General features: G+C 40.1%; 1 protein-coding gene across 2 annotated transcripts in view; it reads right to left on the bottom strand.

Annotated features, from left to right (window-relative positions):
- CADPS2 (calcium dependent secretion activator 2) overlaps positions 1-18,476 on the bottom strand; it is a 557,199-nt gene that overhangs the window by 14,636 nt on the left and 524,087 nt on the right. For both annotated transcript variants that reach the window (XM_024219628.1, XM_024219629.1), the window contains one exon: positions 15,623-15,730. In XM_024219628.1, coding sequence (XP_024075396.1) covers positions 15,623-15,730 — 108 coding nt within the window. The remainder of the gene's footprint in view (positions 1-15,622; positions 15,731-18,476) is intronic.

The following is an 18,476-nucleotide window of genomic DNA, read 5'->3' as shown; positions in this document are numbered from 1 at the left end:
TTTTGGTTGAGGCCACACCCCTGCTCAGGACTCCGGCGTACAGGTAAGTCCTTTAAGTTATTTTCACCCCTGCCTCTGAAGCTGTGGAACAAAGCCAAGCCCTGAAGTTCTGGTGGACTCCATGCTATGGATGCAGGTGGGATCAGCATTTGGTTCTAAGGGTGCAATCTGGTAAACCCTTTCTACTAGACATAGGGCTTAGTAACATGAGTATTGGTACTCCTCATGGTATTAAGCAACTGCAGGAACAGGCTTCAAATATGCAACTTTTAATTTTATTTTGCTCTAAAAAACCTGTCTGTTCTTTATTAGAGGAGTAACTAGAATATTTTTATAGCTGCTCCTGAAACTTTATTTTTATCTTGGTAAACCAATAATTATTCTACACAGAATTCTTTAAAAAGTAATTGCTTCAGGTAAACAGTGTATGGAGCCTCACCTTTTAGTTTGAAACATTTTTAGAATCAGGTGGCATTTTTATGCTGCACACATTTTATAGAACACTGAGTGTACAGAGAAGTTATATTTGCGAATATGAATTTGCAGATAGTACTGTACTGGAATTAGGTTGCCAGAATTAAGTGGCCTCCATACTTATGGTCACTGCACAGTAGAACATATAGCAAGGATCTGTACTGGAGTAGCTAATTCTTGGCCTAGATATGCACTTAATATATATTTGCTAAGCCTGACTATATTATTTTATTATGATGCACACAAAAAAAAAAACCAATACAAAGTGTTACATTTGAAGGTACATTTTAATTGATTCTTTTAAAAAATTCTATGTTTAAAAAACAAATATTAATAACTGTATGGAAATGATCAGTTAAGTAATAGCCAATAATTGTCTGCCATACAATCCTTCATCACCCACTATAACCCTCCCTGTTTTACACACCCAATCTTAGTTTGGCCAACTCAATTTGTTGTGTAATGGAAATATGCTGCTGGATGTGTACTGTTGATTTTGTATGTTATTTTCATTGTGTAGTAAAGATTCAAAAAATAATATAGTTCAAAAGGTATACGAAGATATGTCATCAGATTTTTCATAGTGTGATATGATGAAGGGGTAAAATAGTATTTTAATGAATTACTGGTGTAATTTGGTGATATAATGTCCATTGATTGTATGGTACTTTAGGTTTATGCGATTGTAGATAGGCCTGGTAAGTTGTATTTTATAACTACATTAACTATATTGTGTATCCGATAACAAGAAGTTTTTTGTAGTGAGCAATGTAGTAATATACTGGAAATGGGTCCCTTCAATAAATAAAATAATAAAAAAGATTTTCAGATCTCCAGTCATTTGTTATTTTGACATCTGCATACATATCGGACACTTTTAGGGAGGGCAAAATTAATGTCAGGCGGTAGTGTAAATCTGATGGAATGATAATGATGAAGGATTATATGAGAATAAAGAAACTGGGTGAATCCTGTAACTGTTCATTTGTAGTTGTGTGTGTGCGTGTTTAAGGTTCACAATTTTGTGAAGAGATGACTAATCTTGGTTTTGGGTGCCAACTACACTCCATTGAAACACACTTTCAACCTTAAAACCTTCTTGTAATGAATATTTTTTGGGGGGAATTTCCTCAATTTGTTTTTTTATAAATTTTATAAATCAAATTAAATCTGGGATATAAGGTCCACAGGAGGGGATCCTTACTGTGACATTTTATGAGGCCCTGTGCATGTGGAGTTGTGTGTGTCTAGAGTTGTATCTGTGTGGATTATGGGGTTAGAGGACAGTGGAAGGGAATGGAGCTTTTTATCTACACTGTAAACCAGGGATCGGCAACCTTTGGCACGTGGCTCGCCAGGGTAAACACCCTGGCAGGCTGGGCCGGTTTGTTTACCTGCCGCGTCCGCAGGGATGTGCTGGCCACCGGTTCCCGCCGCCCCCATTGTCCTGGAACGGCCAGTGGGAGCCATGATCAGCCGAACCTGCGGACGTGGCAGGTAAACAAACCGTCCCCGCCCGCCAGGGGGCTTACCCTGGCGGGCCGCGGGCCAAAGGTTGCCGATCCCTGCTGTAAACTAAGTGCTTAAAGTTTTCTATCTAGAAAATTTTAAATATTTAACATTTTTCATGGATAAACTCTCCATTTCCCCATCCCAATTCCTGTATACCTTCCTACTCAAGTATCCTGCATCCATTTTCTATGCCTCCCCCAATCCCCTGCACCCTTTTCTATACCTCTGGCTCCCTGCACTTCCCCTTCTTTCCCCACTGCATGCTCTGCCAGTCTCCTGTCCTCTCATATTCTTCTTCCTCCCACAGACGCCCCAATCCAACACATAGTAGCACAGTTCTAAGTCACCCAGTCTATTGAAACTCACGTCCCCACTTCTACAGGCCTCCTCCTGGACTCCTGCTCATCCACATATCCTCCACCTCAAATCTCTCCCTCTAATATTTGAAAAAAATTTAGAGCATTGCAGTGTGTGTGTGTATGTGTGTGTGTGTAAATAATTGCTCTGTACAGCCCAAACTGTATCCACAGGTAACAGGAAGGGACAGGGCGGCTCCAGCATTTTTACCACCACCGCTTCATTCTTTGGCGGCAATTCAGCGGCAGGTCCTTCCCTCCAAGTGGGACTGAGGGACCCACCGCCGAATTGCCGCCGAAGAGCCGGACGTGCTGTTCCTTTCCGTTGGCCGCCCCAAACACCTGCTTGCTGCGCTGGTGCCTCGAGCAGGCCCTGGGAAGAGAGGAGTGGGGAAGAACAATACTGCAGCCGGCCACTTTAAAACACTGATAACTGTGCAGATCTATTCTTTGCCCAATCCCACTGAAAAGGGAAACAGGATTGGGACTTTTTTTTCAGCCTGGTAAAGTGACAAACAGACCTTTACTTCTTCACAAAGTCTCTTCTCTCCTTACAGCAAGGTGATCAGCTTTCTTCTTGTATCTTGGCCTGTACTTAGAAGGAAGAACACTTCCTTTTCCCCTCAGGGCCCCCCCTCCGGCCTTCCTGTGCCTTTATTTATATCCCTACTCGAATTATCCCCTAATTAGTCTCTTCCCTGCCTCCTTTAGTGAGGGGTTCGTATTATCCACTTTTGTAATCGACCCACCAATACCTCCCTTGCAAAAAAGAAACCCAACAAAAATACTCACCCAAACCACAGAATCCACGGGGCCAACAATACCAAACAAATTTGGAGTTTGTTGGCAGAGCCATTTTGGAGATAGGAAGAGCCAAAAACTGTTAGGATCATTTTAAAAAATATGTCACTGAGGGGGAAATTTTTAAATCCCACAGCTTTAAAATTCTTTCTGATTTTTTCCAAACATCCTAGAAAAACTCTGCCATGGAATGAGATATGGCATGCTGCATTTCAAGGGGATTGTTTTTCTGAAGAAAAGTAAAGTTTTTTTTGTTTTAAACTGAGCTCAGAATTGGAGGCTACATGATTGTGGAAGTACTGTCATCCATAACAAATGTAAATGTTCAATACATGACATACAGTAACCATCCATCCACATACTGTATACTACATTGCTATCTCAGAGACAGAATATAAAATTTCAAAATACACCTCTACCCCGATATAATGCGACCCAATATAACACGAATTCTGATGTAAAGCAGTGCTCGGGGGGGGAGGGGGGGAGGGGGGGAGGGGAGGAGGGTTTAGAGGGGCTGCGCACTCCGGCGGATCAAAGCAAGTTCGATATAACGCGGTTTCACCTATAACGTGGTAAGATTTTTTTGGCTCCCGAGGACAGCGTTATATTGAGGTAGAGGTGCAATTTGTTTGCAACATTTTGGTAATTTTGTAATTGGAACCCATATCATCTGCATCTCCCTTCCTCACATATGATAGATGCAGAATGATGTGGGGTTTTGAAAAATTATTTGTACACAAAGCTGCCATGCAGACCTGGACATCTGTTATGTTATCTTTATTTTAAATATTGTGTGCTAATGTAGGGCTTATTAAAGTGAGAGACTAATGGCATTGGAACATATAGCTTCACCCCCCGGCCTATGCACTTCATTCCTGAACTGCACTGCTTTATGCTATTACAGTACTAGGGCTTCCTTGAGCACCTACTACCAGTCATGCCATATTTGTGTGCTCTGCTGTATGTTGTGGTTCTATGATATAGACCAATGTCCACCAAGGAACAGAATGAGACCAGCCAGTGAATGTTTCTTGAGCTTAAGCCAACACGAATCCCCAACATAAATAAATAAAAGGTGAAAGGCTACTGTTTTAAATTACTTAATACTATCCCCATCACTAATGTCCTAGTCCTACAACTACTATGCAGCAGCTTAACTTTACCTTTGTGAGTCATCCATCAAAGCCAATGGAACGGCTAATGTGTAAAGTTAAGGACATGAATAAGTGTTTTTTGCAGGATCAGATCCTAAAATGGCTTATTTTCAGGCCTGGTGGTGTTGCCCCTTATAAAGGTAGCTCTCAATTTACATCTGAAGTTTGGCAAACATGTTTTAAATTAGAGCATTTTAAAAATGCTTGTCTCTCTAATCTGGATGTTGTTTCTATGACATAACTCCTGGTTTAGTTCTTTTCAACTCTGATGCGCAGATCTTTTCCATTTCACACACCTGCATTCTTTGACTTACACATTTTTTTCAACCCAGCTTGAACTTCTCCATGTGCCATTCACTTCTGTGTTTTTACAATTTGGTTTGCACATTTTTACATATGTACAGTACAGTGCACAGTGAAAAGTGAAGGACAGGTGTTAAACCTGAGTCCTATGAAAAGGTACATAGATATATGAGGGAACACTAAAAACGAGGCTACTCTCTTGGTTGAAAGAAATCCTACATATATACACGTGACCCCTATGCTCACGGAAATCAGTGGCAAAGCTCTCACTGATTTCAACACTGCAGGATCAGACAAGCAGTATTTACTACTACATGTTTACTAACTTTGCAAATTGTTAGATAGTTTGCAGCTTCTTCTCATTAAACTATTCTGATTTACAAAGGAACACCCTATTTCTGCTGCTGTATACCAATTATCATAAAACTAGAGCACTCTCACTGGGTGCCTCTCATTCTTGGCAGCTTCTTTACATGGTGAATAATACAGTTATGTTTCTGTTTGTGAATATTTACACATAATGTTGTTGTTGTTGCTTTGCAGTGAGCTTGACCCAGATGAGACACAAGTAAAAAACACCAAACCTGCATGGTATGGTTCCAGAAGCTGCGAGTTTCACCTGCTGACTATGTGTGTGTGGATTACACTACATCACAAAATCAATATGCTCTAGGTTGTGCTTGTGCCTGGCACTTCATGGTGAACAAATATTAGATAAGACAATACAAATGGTACAATCCCTATTGATTTTCCTTGACTGCACAGAATGTGACAGCTGTAGGCACAGTTAACACTTACCAACAGCCTCATCTAACATTTCAGTGCTGGTTTATATGTGTAAACTTGTAAGTGTCCCATAAATTTCATTAAGGTACCAGACACTTTTCAAGCCATCTAGATAAAAGATAAAATACTTGTAACGAGCTGCTTATTTGCACATAGCCCTAGCGGGACAAAAGGGTTAACGGATTTAATCTTGACTAGGTGTTGGGAGGAGTTCACTGTTTGCTAAAATTGGTTATTTTTCTTGATGCATAGGCATGGATGGATAGGTGCATTGAAAAGAAGTCTAAATAAACGATGGCCAGCATAAATATTTCTAGAAGACTGTATTGCCAGCCACAGGCATTTACAAATCATGAGTCAGACCCCCAGATATCATGAGGTTGGCTTAAAAATAATGAGATTTACAAAATAATCCGGGTTGGGATTTTTTAAAATTTGCCTTCTCTTTTTTGAATCTTTAGGATTCATGTTTTCAAAGCTTTCTCCACAACCATAAGGCTTAGAAATGTACTTTTTCTTTTTTTAAGTCAAAGCTGAGATTCTCAAGTTATCAGATGAAACCAGGAGCTGGAGACACTCTAAATAATATGAAACTCATGATAAAAGCATGAGAGTTGGCAATGTTGAGAAAATGACTTCATTTCCCTGTTTCTTGTTTATTCAGATATTGTACAGTTCTCAATTCTTTTCTAGCATCTAGCTCAGAGACTCTTGCTCCCCAAACTGTGGCAGTTTAGAGGAGTCATGCAAATGACACAATTAAGCTTGTGGGGAATAAGCGGCACACAACAACTCCATGGCTCCATCTACCCTACAAGCATGGGGTGTGATTCCCAGCTTGTCTACATATAGTCGCGCTAGCTCATTGAGAGCTAGTGTGAGTATAAAGAGCAGTGTAGCCACAGTTACTCGGGCAGTGGCTCAGCCATGCTGAGTACATACCCAGAGGGTTCAGGCGGGTTGGTGCTTGGCATGGTCAACCTGTGCTGATGCTGTCCATGCTACTGCAACTACACTGCTATTTATACTTGCTCTAGCTCCCACTGAGCTAGCGTGAGTATGCGTACACGGCCTGGGAATCACATCCTTTGCTTGTAGTGTAGACCTAGCCCATGAGCACAACTTGCTGACTGAATTATGACGCACACAACTTCTGAGGTGAAATCATTCCCATGGCTTCTCATGCTAGTAAAGGAGGGTGACAATAATAAGATGCAAGATGGAGGTTTCAAGGACTTAGGGAAAAACATCATCAAAATGAAGAGGTGGGGAAAATTTGGGCATGTCTACACTTACCTCTGGAGCAATCAATCCAGCGGGGGTCGACCGCCTGAGCGCTCTCCCGTCGACTCCGGTACTCCACCGGAGCGAGAAGCGTAGGCGGAGTTGACGGGGGAGCATCAGCAGTCAACCTACTGCAGTGAAGACACCGGGTAAGTAGCTCTAAGTACGTCGACTTCAGCTACGCTATTTTCGTAGCTGAAGTTGCGTAACTTAGACCGACTTAGCTCATCCCCCCCCCCCAGTGTAGACCAGACCTTTAGGACCACATCTGGACCAACCACCATGCTTATGCCCAGGTCATAATAGTCAGGAAGAGCCAAAGGAATTACTTGCAAGCATTCTTCTACAGAAAAGTCACACCATTAAACTCTTAAAGATGCTCACAGTGGATTCCACCTGCAAGGCACTGTGTACATTGGTCTTGCTAAGCACATGCTTTAAGCATGTGAGTAGTTCCATTGATTTCAATAGTACTGAGCTTTGTTGGATCAGTGCTAGACTGAGCTCTCTGCTTCTCAATAATATTTGGAAAAAATAAAAGTTCCTGTATTCTTTATAAAATCATACTGGACTACCTTTACCAGATTTTAAATGGTTTATTTCTTTTCTATAGAGCTTCTCATTTAAAAAAAAAAGTGGGAAAAATAATTTAGAAAAAATAACACTGCAGTGAACTTTAAATAACATATTTGCAAGATACTGATAGCTTCTTGCTCTGTGTGTATGTATACATGTGTGTGCGCACAAAACATCTTCATTCATACTCAATGTTTGGTAAAAGTGCCTGAAAAATAAAAAGATTTGTTCTTTTTTTCACTGGAAGGAAAAGTGATACTACAAACTGTTTTAAGGAGACAAACATTCTTCCAGTTCAAGAGAAAAACTGAGATCAATTCACATATGGAGGGCTGCTTTTTTTTTTTTTTAAATATTAGGCACAATTAAAGGTGAGTTAAGGCTTTGGTGGAAATCTAAAGAGCATCGGCAAATCTGAGCACTGCTCAGCTTTTGAATTGCTTTTCTACTTCTCAGTTCTTTTAAATGGTTTTCTATAGCAGGAACATTTTTCTTAATTAGTCACAGCTAATTAGTGTTCTGGCATAGACAAGTAATCAGAAATGTCAGAGCTGCAAGGCTACATCTCCCTAATCCTTTGATAGTAATTCAGCCTCCTGGGAGGGCCTCAAGCTGCGGTAAGTAGTGGCTGACAATAAGGCAAAATTAGGTGGGCAGCAGACCATTAGGATAGAAAAATAAAAAGCACTACCAAATCCTGCTGAGCACCATCAGGCAACTAACTACACTGCCAGATGAGGTGCCTGTTTAAGCCTGTGTTGTTAATTAGCTGATTCTACCAGACCTGCCACATATGTCCAGGTGCATCATGCAAAGATGTGTAATTCTGGGTTTGTGCCAAATGACAATTGTGTTCTTCTGCGATCACATTTCAAGAATCTGAGCAAGAAGTCTACATATTTCTTGAAGATTATTCTGAATTATCAAAGAAATAAGATCAACAAGCTACAATACATTTGCTTGTTGAGTTTCTTTTAGGTAATTAGGTACGCTCCTCTCAAGTTTCGCAGATTTTAATTCACATACAGCTTTAGAGTCAAGTCAAGGCCTTTAACCAGTCCCCACCTAGTTTCAACTTGTCAGAGTCATCTTGGCATATAACCTAGATCAAAAGTAAACCTTTTTGTAAAATCTTACACTTGCAAATCATTACTTAACATTGACAATGACAATTATTAACTAAAACTAACTTGACAGGTAGTAATTTGAGAATGAGCAATTTTTTCAAAACGAGACATTAAATTTTGCTAGAAAAACACTGCTAAATTCTAAGTACTACATTAATGTTGCTTACTGAGACAGACATGGACAACATCGAGAACAAACCAGTACAATAGAAAACTCAAAACTCACATCTAAAACACATTCTTACTCTAGCAAATGTCACCAGGAAAATAAATGACTTTTTATTTACTAAGGAGAAACACAAGTTTTTAACTAGAGATCCTTTTTGCAAATTATTATAAATGCTATATAAAAACATGCAGCTGAATTGGCCAATAAATTGTTTGCTTCTAGATACTAGCAGACATAACAAACACACATGAATTAAACAAGCACTTCATTTCCACCCTTCAGCACATAATGAGGTACAAGACAAAACAATCTATAGAAATAAACTATTACCTCAAACAGCCTCAAGTACATCAATGAACTTATATCATCCATCCCTTTCTACTAACGGAAAAGGAAAATAATGGTTATGACATGGAAACATGATTAGTATTCAATTCAGCGTGTTGACATTATAACCAAAATAATGTGATCAATCAGTTTCTTTTGACAGAAAAAATTAAAAATAAATAGAATGACTGGTTATGACAGGTCAACAAAGTTAATGGCTTATATTTGAACATCTCAAATACAAAAGCACAACAAAATACAAATAATAAAGGCTATGGAAAGCTGGGATGCTGAAACATTGTATGTTACATGTAATAAATCCCAGTCTTTCTAAATTTCAGAGAATACTCTATGAGTGCTTTACCCTTCATTTCTATTCCTCTAATCATTGTAAGTGTTCATGCATACATACACAGTGCCCACCATAATAGGGCATGATCTTGCAAACACTTAGGAATGTGCTCACCTATAGATGCATGAGCAGTCCCACTCAATTCAATGGGACTGTAGGCCATATAGAGGCCTTGCTTACTGGATTGGAGGACTCTATCCTGGGAAGCAGTAACTTTGAAAAACATTTGGGGATTGTGGTGGATAACCAGCTGAACATGGGCTCCCAGTGCAACTCTGTGGCCAATGGCAAAAAGAGTTAATGCAATCCTAGGATGCATAGACAGGAATCTCAAGAAGGAGTAGAGAGGTTATTTTACCTCTGTATTTGACACTGGTGCGACCACTGCTGGAATACTGTGTCCAGTTCTGGTGTCCACAATTCAAGAAGGATATTGATAAATTGGAGAGGGTTCAGAGAGGGGCCAGGAAAGCGATTAAAAAATTAGAAAGCATGTCTTATAGTGATAGACTCAAGGAGCTCAATCTATTCAGCTTAACAAAGAGAAGGTTAAGGGGTGACTTGATTACAGTCTATAAGTACCTACATGGGAAACAAATATTTGATAATGGGCTATTCAATCCAACAGAGAAAGGTATGACATGATACAGTGGCTGGAAGCTGAAGCTAGAGAAACTGAGACTGGAAATAAGGCATCAATTTTTACAGTGAGGGTAATTAACCATTGGAACAATTTGCCAAGGTCGTGGTGGATTCTCCATCACTGGCTATTTTAAAATCAATACTGGATAGCACTTTGGAGGACAGGCTTAGATTTCAAAATGATCTTGATAAATTGGAGAATTTGTCTAAAATCAACAAGATGAAATTTAATAAAGAGAAGCACAAAGTACTACATTTAGGAAGGAAAAATCAAAAGCACAAATACCAAATGGGGAATAACTGGCTAGGCAGTAGTACTTCAGAAAAGGATCTGGGGGTTATAGTGGATCACAACTTGAATATGAGCCAACAATGTGATGTAGTGGCAAAAAAGGCTATTATTATACTGAGGTGTATTAACAGGAGTGTCATATGTAAGACACGGGATTCTACTCAGTACTGGGGTGGCCTCAACTGGGGTAGTGTGTCCAATTTTGGGCACCACCAGGGCTGGCCTTTGGGAAAATGGTACCCTGGGCTAACTTGTATTTTGGTATCCCTGGCCGCTGCTCTGTGGGCTCCTCACCCATTCCCCCCTCACTCCTGCTGACCCCCAGTCTCCCCACCCATCCCCCTTGGCCCCTGCTGCCTCCCTGGGCTCCCCCACCCCCTCTCATCACCCCTGGGCTCTGCTGCCTCTCCCCCTACCATTGCCCTGAGCTCCCTTCCACAGCCTCGTACCCCAGACCTGCACCATTTCTTGCCACTTGATCACGGCAGCCCCTGACCATGGTGCCCTGTGCGGTCGCCCACGTCACCCACCTTTAAGGTTGGCCCCGGGCACCACACTTTAAGAAAGATGTGGACAAATTGGAGAGAGTCCAGAGGAGCGCAACAAAAACGATAAAAGGTTTAGCAAACCTGACCTCTAAGGAAAGGTTAAAAAAAACTGGGCATGTTTAGTCTTAAGAAAAGAAGACTAAGAGCAGACCTGATAACACACTTCAAATATTCTAATGGCTGTTACAAAGAGGGTGATGATCAATTGTTCTCCGTGTCTACTGACGGTAGGGCAAGAAGTAATCAGCTTAATCTGCAGCGAGAGAGCTTTAGATCAGATAATAGGAAAAACTTTCTAACTATATGAATAGTTAAACACTGGACTACACTTCCAAGGGATGTTGTGGAATCCTCATCATTGGACGACAGATTAGACAAATACCTGTCAGGAACGGTCCGGATATACTTGGTCCTGCCTCAGTGCAGGGGGCTGGATTAGATGACCTGCAAAGGTGCCTTCCAGCCCTTAATTTCTATGATTTATGCTTTAGGAACTATTTTGGGGAAGTTCCATGGCTTGTGCAAGACCGGTCAATCTAGATGATCACAGTGGTCTCTTGTGGCCTTGAAATCTACGAATCATGTGCCAAAAGATAAGCAAGTATGTAAGAGTTGGCAGGGTCAGGCCCAAAGTTCACATTTGCTAATAGTTACTACACTGTATCATCTAACATATCACAGTGAGATTAACTGTTGGCAAATATATGTACATAGATATGCATATGGTAACACACATGCATTATTATTTCAATAATGAAAAAATAAAGGTGGTTATTGTTGGGTTTTGGGTTTTTTGTTTATGTTTTGTGTGTGTGTGTGCTTGTCGTTTATTTTTTTTTTTTTTTTAGAGAAAGAGAGGCCCAAAGGAAACTGTTTACTTAGACAAATTTACTACTAATGTGACCTTGACAACATCAGAACAAAATCATATACACCTCTACCCTGATATAACGCTGTCCTAGGGAGCCCAAAAATCTTACTGCGTTATAGGTGAAACCGCGTTATATCGAACTTGCTTTGATCCGCCGGAGTGCGCAGTCCTGCTCCCCCCAGAGTTACAGCGTTATATCCGAATTCATGTTATATCGGGCAGCGTTATATCGGGGTAGAGGTGTAGCTGCTTAAACTGGAAGCCTTTCAACAGGAAGCATCTCAATACAAATACAATCTATACAATAGGCCTAGTTGGAGAATGGGAATAGGAATATTTTTGAAAAAAGCTGAAGGTCAACTTTTCCGTTTTCAGATACACATCTCTGTGTTTATTGCACAAATGATAAGAAATATATCAAACTGATAAGCTACCAAAAGAGGTGCTTGAGAGTGTTACATTTGCAGAAAAAGGAAGAATTTGGATCAGTCAGCAGTGTATTTTACATAGAAGCACAATTCTTTGATTTGTGAAAATTTAATGTAATCCAATTTCGGTTTTGATCTACACACACTAGCTTCTCATTGAATAAGTCTAATGCCAATTAAAAGTGCACCCAAAACACAAAGAGTTATTCACCTTATCTTAACAATTCAGATCAGAATATGTATCTAAGTTCAACCACACTGGATACTGAGAAATGCTTTTTTAAGGGCCCACTCCTGCTCCCATTGACTTTAATGATATAAGATCAGACCCTAGGAGAAAGTTGATATTACTAGATACAGGGTGCATTTAAATTATTTGCACGTGTAAAGTTTGTGCTTGGATAAATGGGAAACTCTCAATGTTTATTCAGGGCTTCCCAAGCCAATTGCCTAATAGAATGTTTTAATAAGGTAATTATGCTACTGTAATTCCATTTAAGTATTTAATTCTCCAGTTCACCAAGTACCACTTTGAGAGCCTTCACTGAAAGAATTTAAGCCTTAATAGATACATCTTGATGTAAATATACCAATTAACCATTATTTTTAAAATTATTTTTAATTTTACATGAAGATATTTAAAAGAAATCTTCACTAAATAAAACTTTTCAACAGCTAATTTTTAATCATTTTATAAACACAAGAGAATGTTTAATCAGCATGATTTTACTAATTATGTATTGCACCCAGTTGCATCATAGCAATATAAATGGTAGAAAGAGTTTGCTTTGTACGATATAGTCAGAAACTGAGATACACTTGGCCTGATTCACCACTGCATTATTCCAGTTTTATCCCAGTGTAACTTCATTGAAATAAATGATTTCAGTGGAATTAGAATATCAGGGTTGGAAGGGACCTCAGGAGGTCATCTAGTCCAACCTGCTGCTCAGAGCAGGATCAATCTCCAGACAGATTTTTGCCTCAGATCCCTAAATGGCCCCACTCAAGGATTGAACTCACAACCCTGGGTTTAGCAGACCAATGTGCAAACCACTGAGCTATCCCTCCCCCAGCATAAAACTGATGCAATGCAGTAGTGAATGAGACCTATGACGTATACACAAGAAATTTTGAACAATAATTTTTCAGATTAAATAAAAAATAACCTTAAAATATCAAGGGCTCTGTCCTGCTCAAATTTGCATCTGTATCTGCTGGAACACAGAATAGCCACAAGCCTCCCTGGGTCATTAGCTACAGAGGTTTTACTCTATTCCAAAGGGGTATTTCCCTTTCAGAAACAAACACGCATTGGCATATTCTCCCTTCCCCCACCTGCCAGTTTCTCATCTGATGAAAATGAAAAAATATTTCAGTAGTAAAACAATCTGCAACTGGAGTCAGAAATAAATGGCTTGGGACAGCCAATAAAAAAGTTAATTAAACTCATTTTAATCCTTCCATAAAAATACAACTTAATAGATCTGTATATAGAAAGGTTACGTAGTCTTTGCTAAACTACTGACACTAATAACCATAACCTAATCCTGCTCTCAGCTATACTGCTGTAAATCCAAAGTAATCTCATTGAAGGCAAGTTGCATTCTATGGGTTATTCTAGATTTACATCAGTGTAACTGAGAGCTGGATTTGGCTCATTATACTAAGTGACTATATACATCCCATAATGTTCATGTTTGTAATAATGTCTTTCTGATTTATTTCAATATGACACCACTTCATCTTTCATGCATATACAAAGAAAAGCAAAGATGTAAGTGGATGGTGTGAAAGAGAGTACCTTGAATACATTTTTTTCTGCCTGAAAACTATAGGGTTAGGGACAAAGGGTGTGATTCAAGTCCTGTTAAAGCTCATAGAAAGCCTATCATTGACTCCAATGAGAGTTGGATTTGGCCCTAGACATCTATTAAGTTTCAGAAAATTACAACTTAAGCAAGAAAAACCTCCCCTATCTCCCCCCCCCCCCCCCCAAAAACACACACACACACACGGAAACTTGAAAATGAAACATATGCTTGCAGATTCAGTGCAATACCAAACTGAAGCAGAAGTTGCTAACACAGTTTTAGTGCTTTGTGAAAGCGCCAGCTGGATGGATGATAATTTTTCTACCCCTGCAGGGCATCAAAGCTTTTATAAAATCTTTCTTTTCACACATATTAACACTTAGCTTATTAAAACAGATGATACTTTTATTGTAAAACTGCCTAGGAATGTCTGGAAATATAAAGTACAAGAGATAAGTCTCATTTTGACCACCCAATCTAACAAACAACAAACACTGACATGACATATCATGGCTGCGAGTCTATGTTACAGGACCTTCTACAACTGCCACAACTGAAGTGTCATAGTAGAGGCTGTGAATTGCTGTTATGAAAACATTTGCAGTAACTTGCATAATTAAATGAAACTGCCAGAAAAGCTCTGTAAAATGCTGAGTAGATGGTACACAAATAAATACGTTTCAAAGTGAATATCATATTTCAGAATCAGTATTGTAACGGACTGTATTAAGCTGTCTCAAAGACATAGGATTACTTCCTCTGTTCAGATTCCCATATAATCAGAAGTGATTGCTCTCTTGATCCAGATTTCAGATATGTAACAAAGGAATTTAGATTTTATTACTATTTTTATGGGCTTGATACTTTCAACACATATAAGACATGATCACCTCATACAGCTTCTAGTTCAAAGACACAGACAATACAGATCAGACGCATCACACATCAAGTTATGGTGGAAGCCTGAAGCAGTGGAGATATCCAGACAGCATGTGACTGCAGGGCTTTGTGGATGAGGCTTGTGTAAGGAGGGATTTGGAGGGCGAAGCCATTAAGAAGCAAAGGGAGCGGTTATAGGGAGATTGGGGAAGGAGCAAAGAAAGTGTGTGTGGGAAAATTAGAGTGATGACATGGGCAAGAGTGGTGTGCAGGGTCTTGATGGTGAGAATGAGACGCGCACTTGAAACATGAGGTCAACAGGTGATGTTGGGTGAAGTTTTGAAAATAGGAGTCCTGTGCCTAAATAAGCATTAGGCTAACTTTAGGATTCTATATATTTGAAAATTTTGGACTAAATGTACAGTAAGCTAAGTTCTAAAAGTTACTCAGCAAAAACAGCTCTTAGAGATCTGGAGGAATGTCGCATAGTTTATTTGTTTTCTTACTTTATCTGAAGAATAAGGTATAAGAATTGTTATTTAGGGAAAATACCTTTTCAACTGTGTCTTCATACACTAAGAACATCCATTACAATACAATTCTGTTCATGGCACTTTACTTCAAAATCAAAAGGTGGAATAAAACAAAACTGCGTATCACACAATGATAAAATGATAGACTAGTTAAAATATTAATCTTAGAACACTTTTGATTTACTCATTCCAACAGAGACAGCTCTCATGCAGGAAATGCATACAATTAAGGCTATCTTTAATAGCAGAAGACAACCAAATAAAAAAGCAGAACAAAAATAGCCAACAGGGAAAAGCATCCTGACCTGCATGCTGAATGCAATCAAAATGCAACTTATCCCTTTCAGATGTAACCATGATGCCAGCATGCCTTGCAAGGGTAGTTACTTACATCAAACAACTTTTCTATATACATTTCCTCATTGACCTTTTCTCGAAGTATATCCTGGTTTTGCCGAACAAACATAATGTAGGTGTCTGCTAGATCCATTCCTGGTTTCTGCGGAAGAGAGAGACCATAAGAAAACTGCAACTCACTGAGAAAGAGGTTATTTTTAATCACAGGTACGATTGTGAGATTATTAAAAATGATATAAATATGTACCAACTCTTTGTTTTAATTAAAGTTGCTATTAACTTTGAATCAGATGCCATATTAAAGTAGGATTCGATATTAATAATTCCTAGTGTTGTAATTTCATGAACATTTTTAGCCATCTATGTACACGGATACACATTTAGGGTGAAATCCTAGTTCCACTGATGTCTACAGCAAAACTTCCATTGAACTCAATGGAACCCAGATTTCACCCTTAGTGTTTTCAGTATTGCTGGCTGGATATGCCCTTTGGAAGTTCTGAAATACAGAAGCACTAATACTTATGAACTAGTTACCAATGAAGGAAAAATGTCAGGCTATATGCTCCTCTTGATCTATCAGCACTAAGGGAAGGTGGATGCAAACAGAGCAGGGAGAACATACTCCCATAATATTTAAAGTAATTTATATCCATATTTTTATGAAAGATGACAACTTGTATGAGGGTATACAAATACATACACAATTTATATATCTAATGTAAATAATTGAAAATAGAAATGTATGTATATTAGATATGAAACCAAAAAGATGGCCACATAAATCAAAATTATAAATCAAATTATAAATCAGAAAAAAAACACAGAATCTCATGTTACTGAAGCCCCCATACACCACTTCCTCGATACTGGTCCAGAAATTAGTTTGCTCCTAAAGAGTATATGACAATTCATAGAGATTAAGGAGTACGAAGGTGGCTTTAGCTCCCCTTTTCACTCCTTCAGACTTGTTCTGGTTCCAAGGTGCAACTGAAAGCAGTATGAACTTTGGGGATCCAAACTGTCAAAGGCTCAGGTTTGTTTCTAAATATCTACAAACCTTGGCCTGATTCTGATCTCACAACTGATATAAATTCGTAGTATCTCCATTGAAGTCAGTTGAGTTACAATAGCATATAAAACGAGTGTGATATTAAAATCTAACCCCATCTTCCCCATGCCTTTGCACTGGCATAATGAGCAAAGAGGATGACTATGGATGGAGCTTTGTAACCATGTATGGGAAAACAGAGAGGATAGTCACTGCTCTTTGAAATGTTTGCTAAGAGTGAAATATTCCCCTCCCTGCATCAAGCCCAAATTCTTCAGGCTTTGTGTGGGGGCTGAAGAGACTGAATTCGCATACCATATCCCGAAGGCAGGATGAGTGTAGGCTAGGCTGTCTTTCCATGTCTATTCCACTCTGGCTGGAATGGTGGCTGCTAAAGTGTTGTATCCATAAATGTGTTTCCATTAGACCCTCCCAAGACAACCCGGTGTCCATATTGGCCTATTGAAACCTGATAGGAGCTTCCTTGAAGGCAAGCTATAAAAGGGGTGAAGGAGTATGGATAGCCTTCTGAAAATGCACCACTCTTGGGTTAGTTTCAGCCTAGAAGTATAATTTGTCCAAAAATAATATTTTATGATGTTTATAGTATGCAACTGAAGGACAACTGTTATGGTGATATAGATCAGTGTTTTTCAATCTGTGGGTTGTGACCCAGTACTGGGGCTGCAGCATGTCAGGCACTGGGTTGCCTTGCTCTGGTCAGCACTGCAGACGGGACTTTTAACGTGCTAGTACCCACCTTTTCTGACTCCGCGCTGGGCCCCAGAAGCGGCCAGCAGCGGGTCCGGCTTCTAGGCGCTGCCCCCACCCCAAGCACCACCTCCACACTCCCATTGGCCGGAAACCAGGCAATGGGAGCTGGTGGGGGCTGTGCCTGTGGGTGAGAGTCGCGCAAAGCTGCTTGCGAGCCTCTGCCTAGGAGCGGGACCCGCTGCTGGCTGCTTCCGGGGTGCAGCGTGGTCCACGGTGTCAGGACAGGTGGGAAGCCTGCCTCTGCACCCCCTCTGTGCCACTGACCGGGAGCTGCCAGAAGTAAGTCCGTGCCCCAATCCCCTGCCCCAGCCCTGAGCCCCCCAAACCTGGAACTCCTTCCTGCACCCCAAACCCCTCATTCCTGGCCCTACCCCAAAGCCTGCACCCCCAGCCCAGAGCACTGACCCCCTCGTGCACCCCAACCTCCTACCCCAGCCCAGCGCCCCCTCACACACCTCAAACCCATCATCCCCAGCTCCACTGTGTCACGGGCATCAACATTTTCTTCAACTGGGTCCCCAGAAAAAGGGTTTGAAAACCATTGATATAGATCAGATGATGGTACTGAATGTTACGCAATGTATTTATCTGATAGTACGTCTTAACACAAAAAAATGTTTCTAAAGCACTCACGCTCCAATCCTTAGGTCTGGCTGAGCTTTGCTCAGTGTACAGCTTCAGTGGTGGGGAAGGAAGGTGGCTGTATGCCACCTTTTCATTTCCTGGAATACGTTAAAGCAGCCGAATAGCAGCTTTAACGTATACCGGTTTGTAACAGCTTCCCAGGGGCTTTTATTGCCAGAGCAGCACAATGACCACAGCATACATCAGAATCTGTCTTTAATATATTTTTAAAGTCAGATATTTAGCATATTTTAGAGAATTACATGTAAACCCATTTATATATTCAAAAATACCTTTACAGAAGCTTTTGAAAACATGGCTATTTTATGACGCTATCATTGTATGGAATTATGTTTTTACGAGTCCTTATTATCGTGTACTTTAGTAGAAGAGGGGTATAATTGTGTTTGTGCACAACGGCAGTAGGACTCCCAGGGCT

This window comes from Terrapene carolina, unplaced genomic scaffold, assembly GCF_002925995.2.
Source record: "Terrapene carolina triunguis isolate 2854851 unplaced genomic scaffold, T_m_triunguis-2.0 Scaffold68, whole genome shotgun sequence".
Classification (NCBI taxonomy): Eukaryota; Metazoa; Chordata; order Testudines; family Emydidae; genus Terrapene; species Terrapene triunguis.
This window is presented reverse-complemented; position numbering and strand designations above follow the sequence as displayed.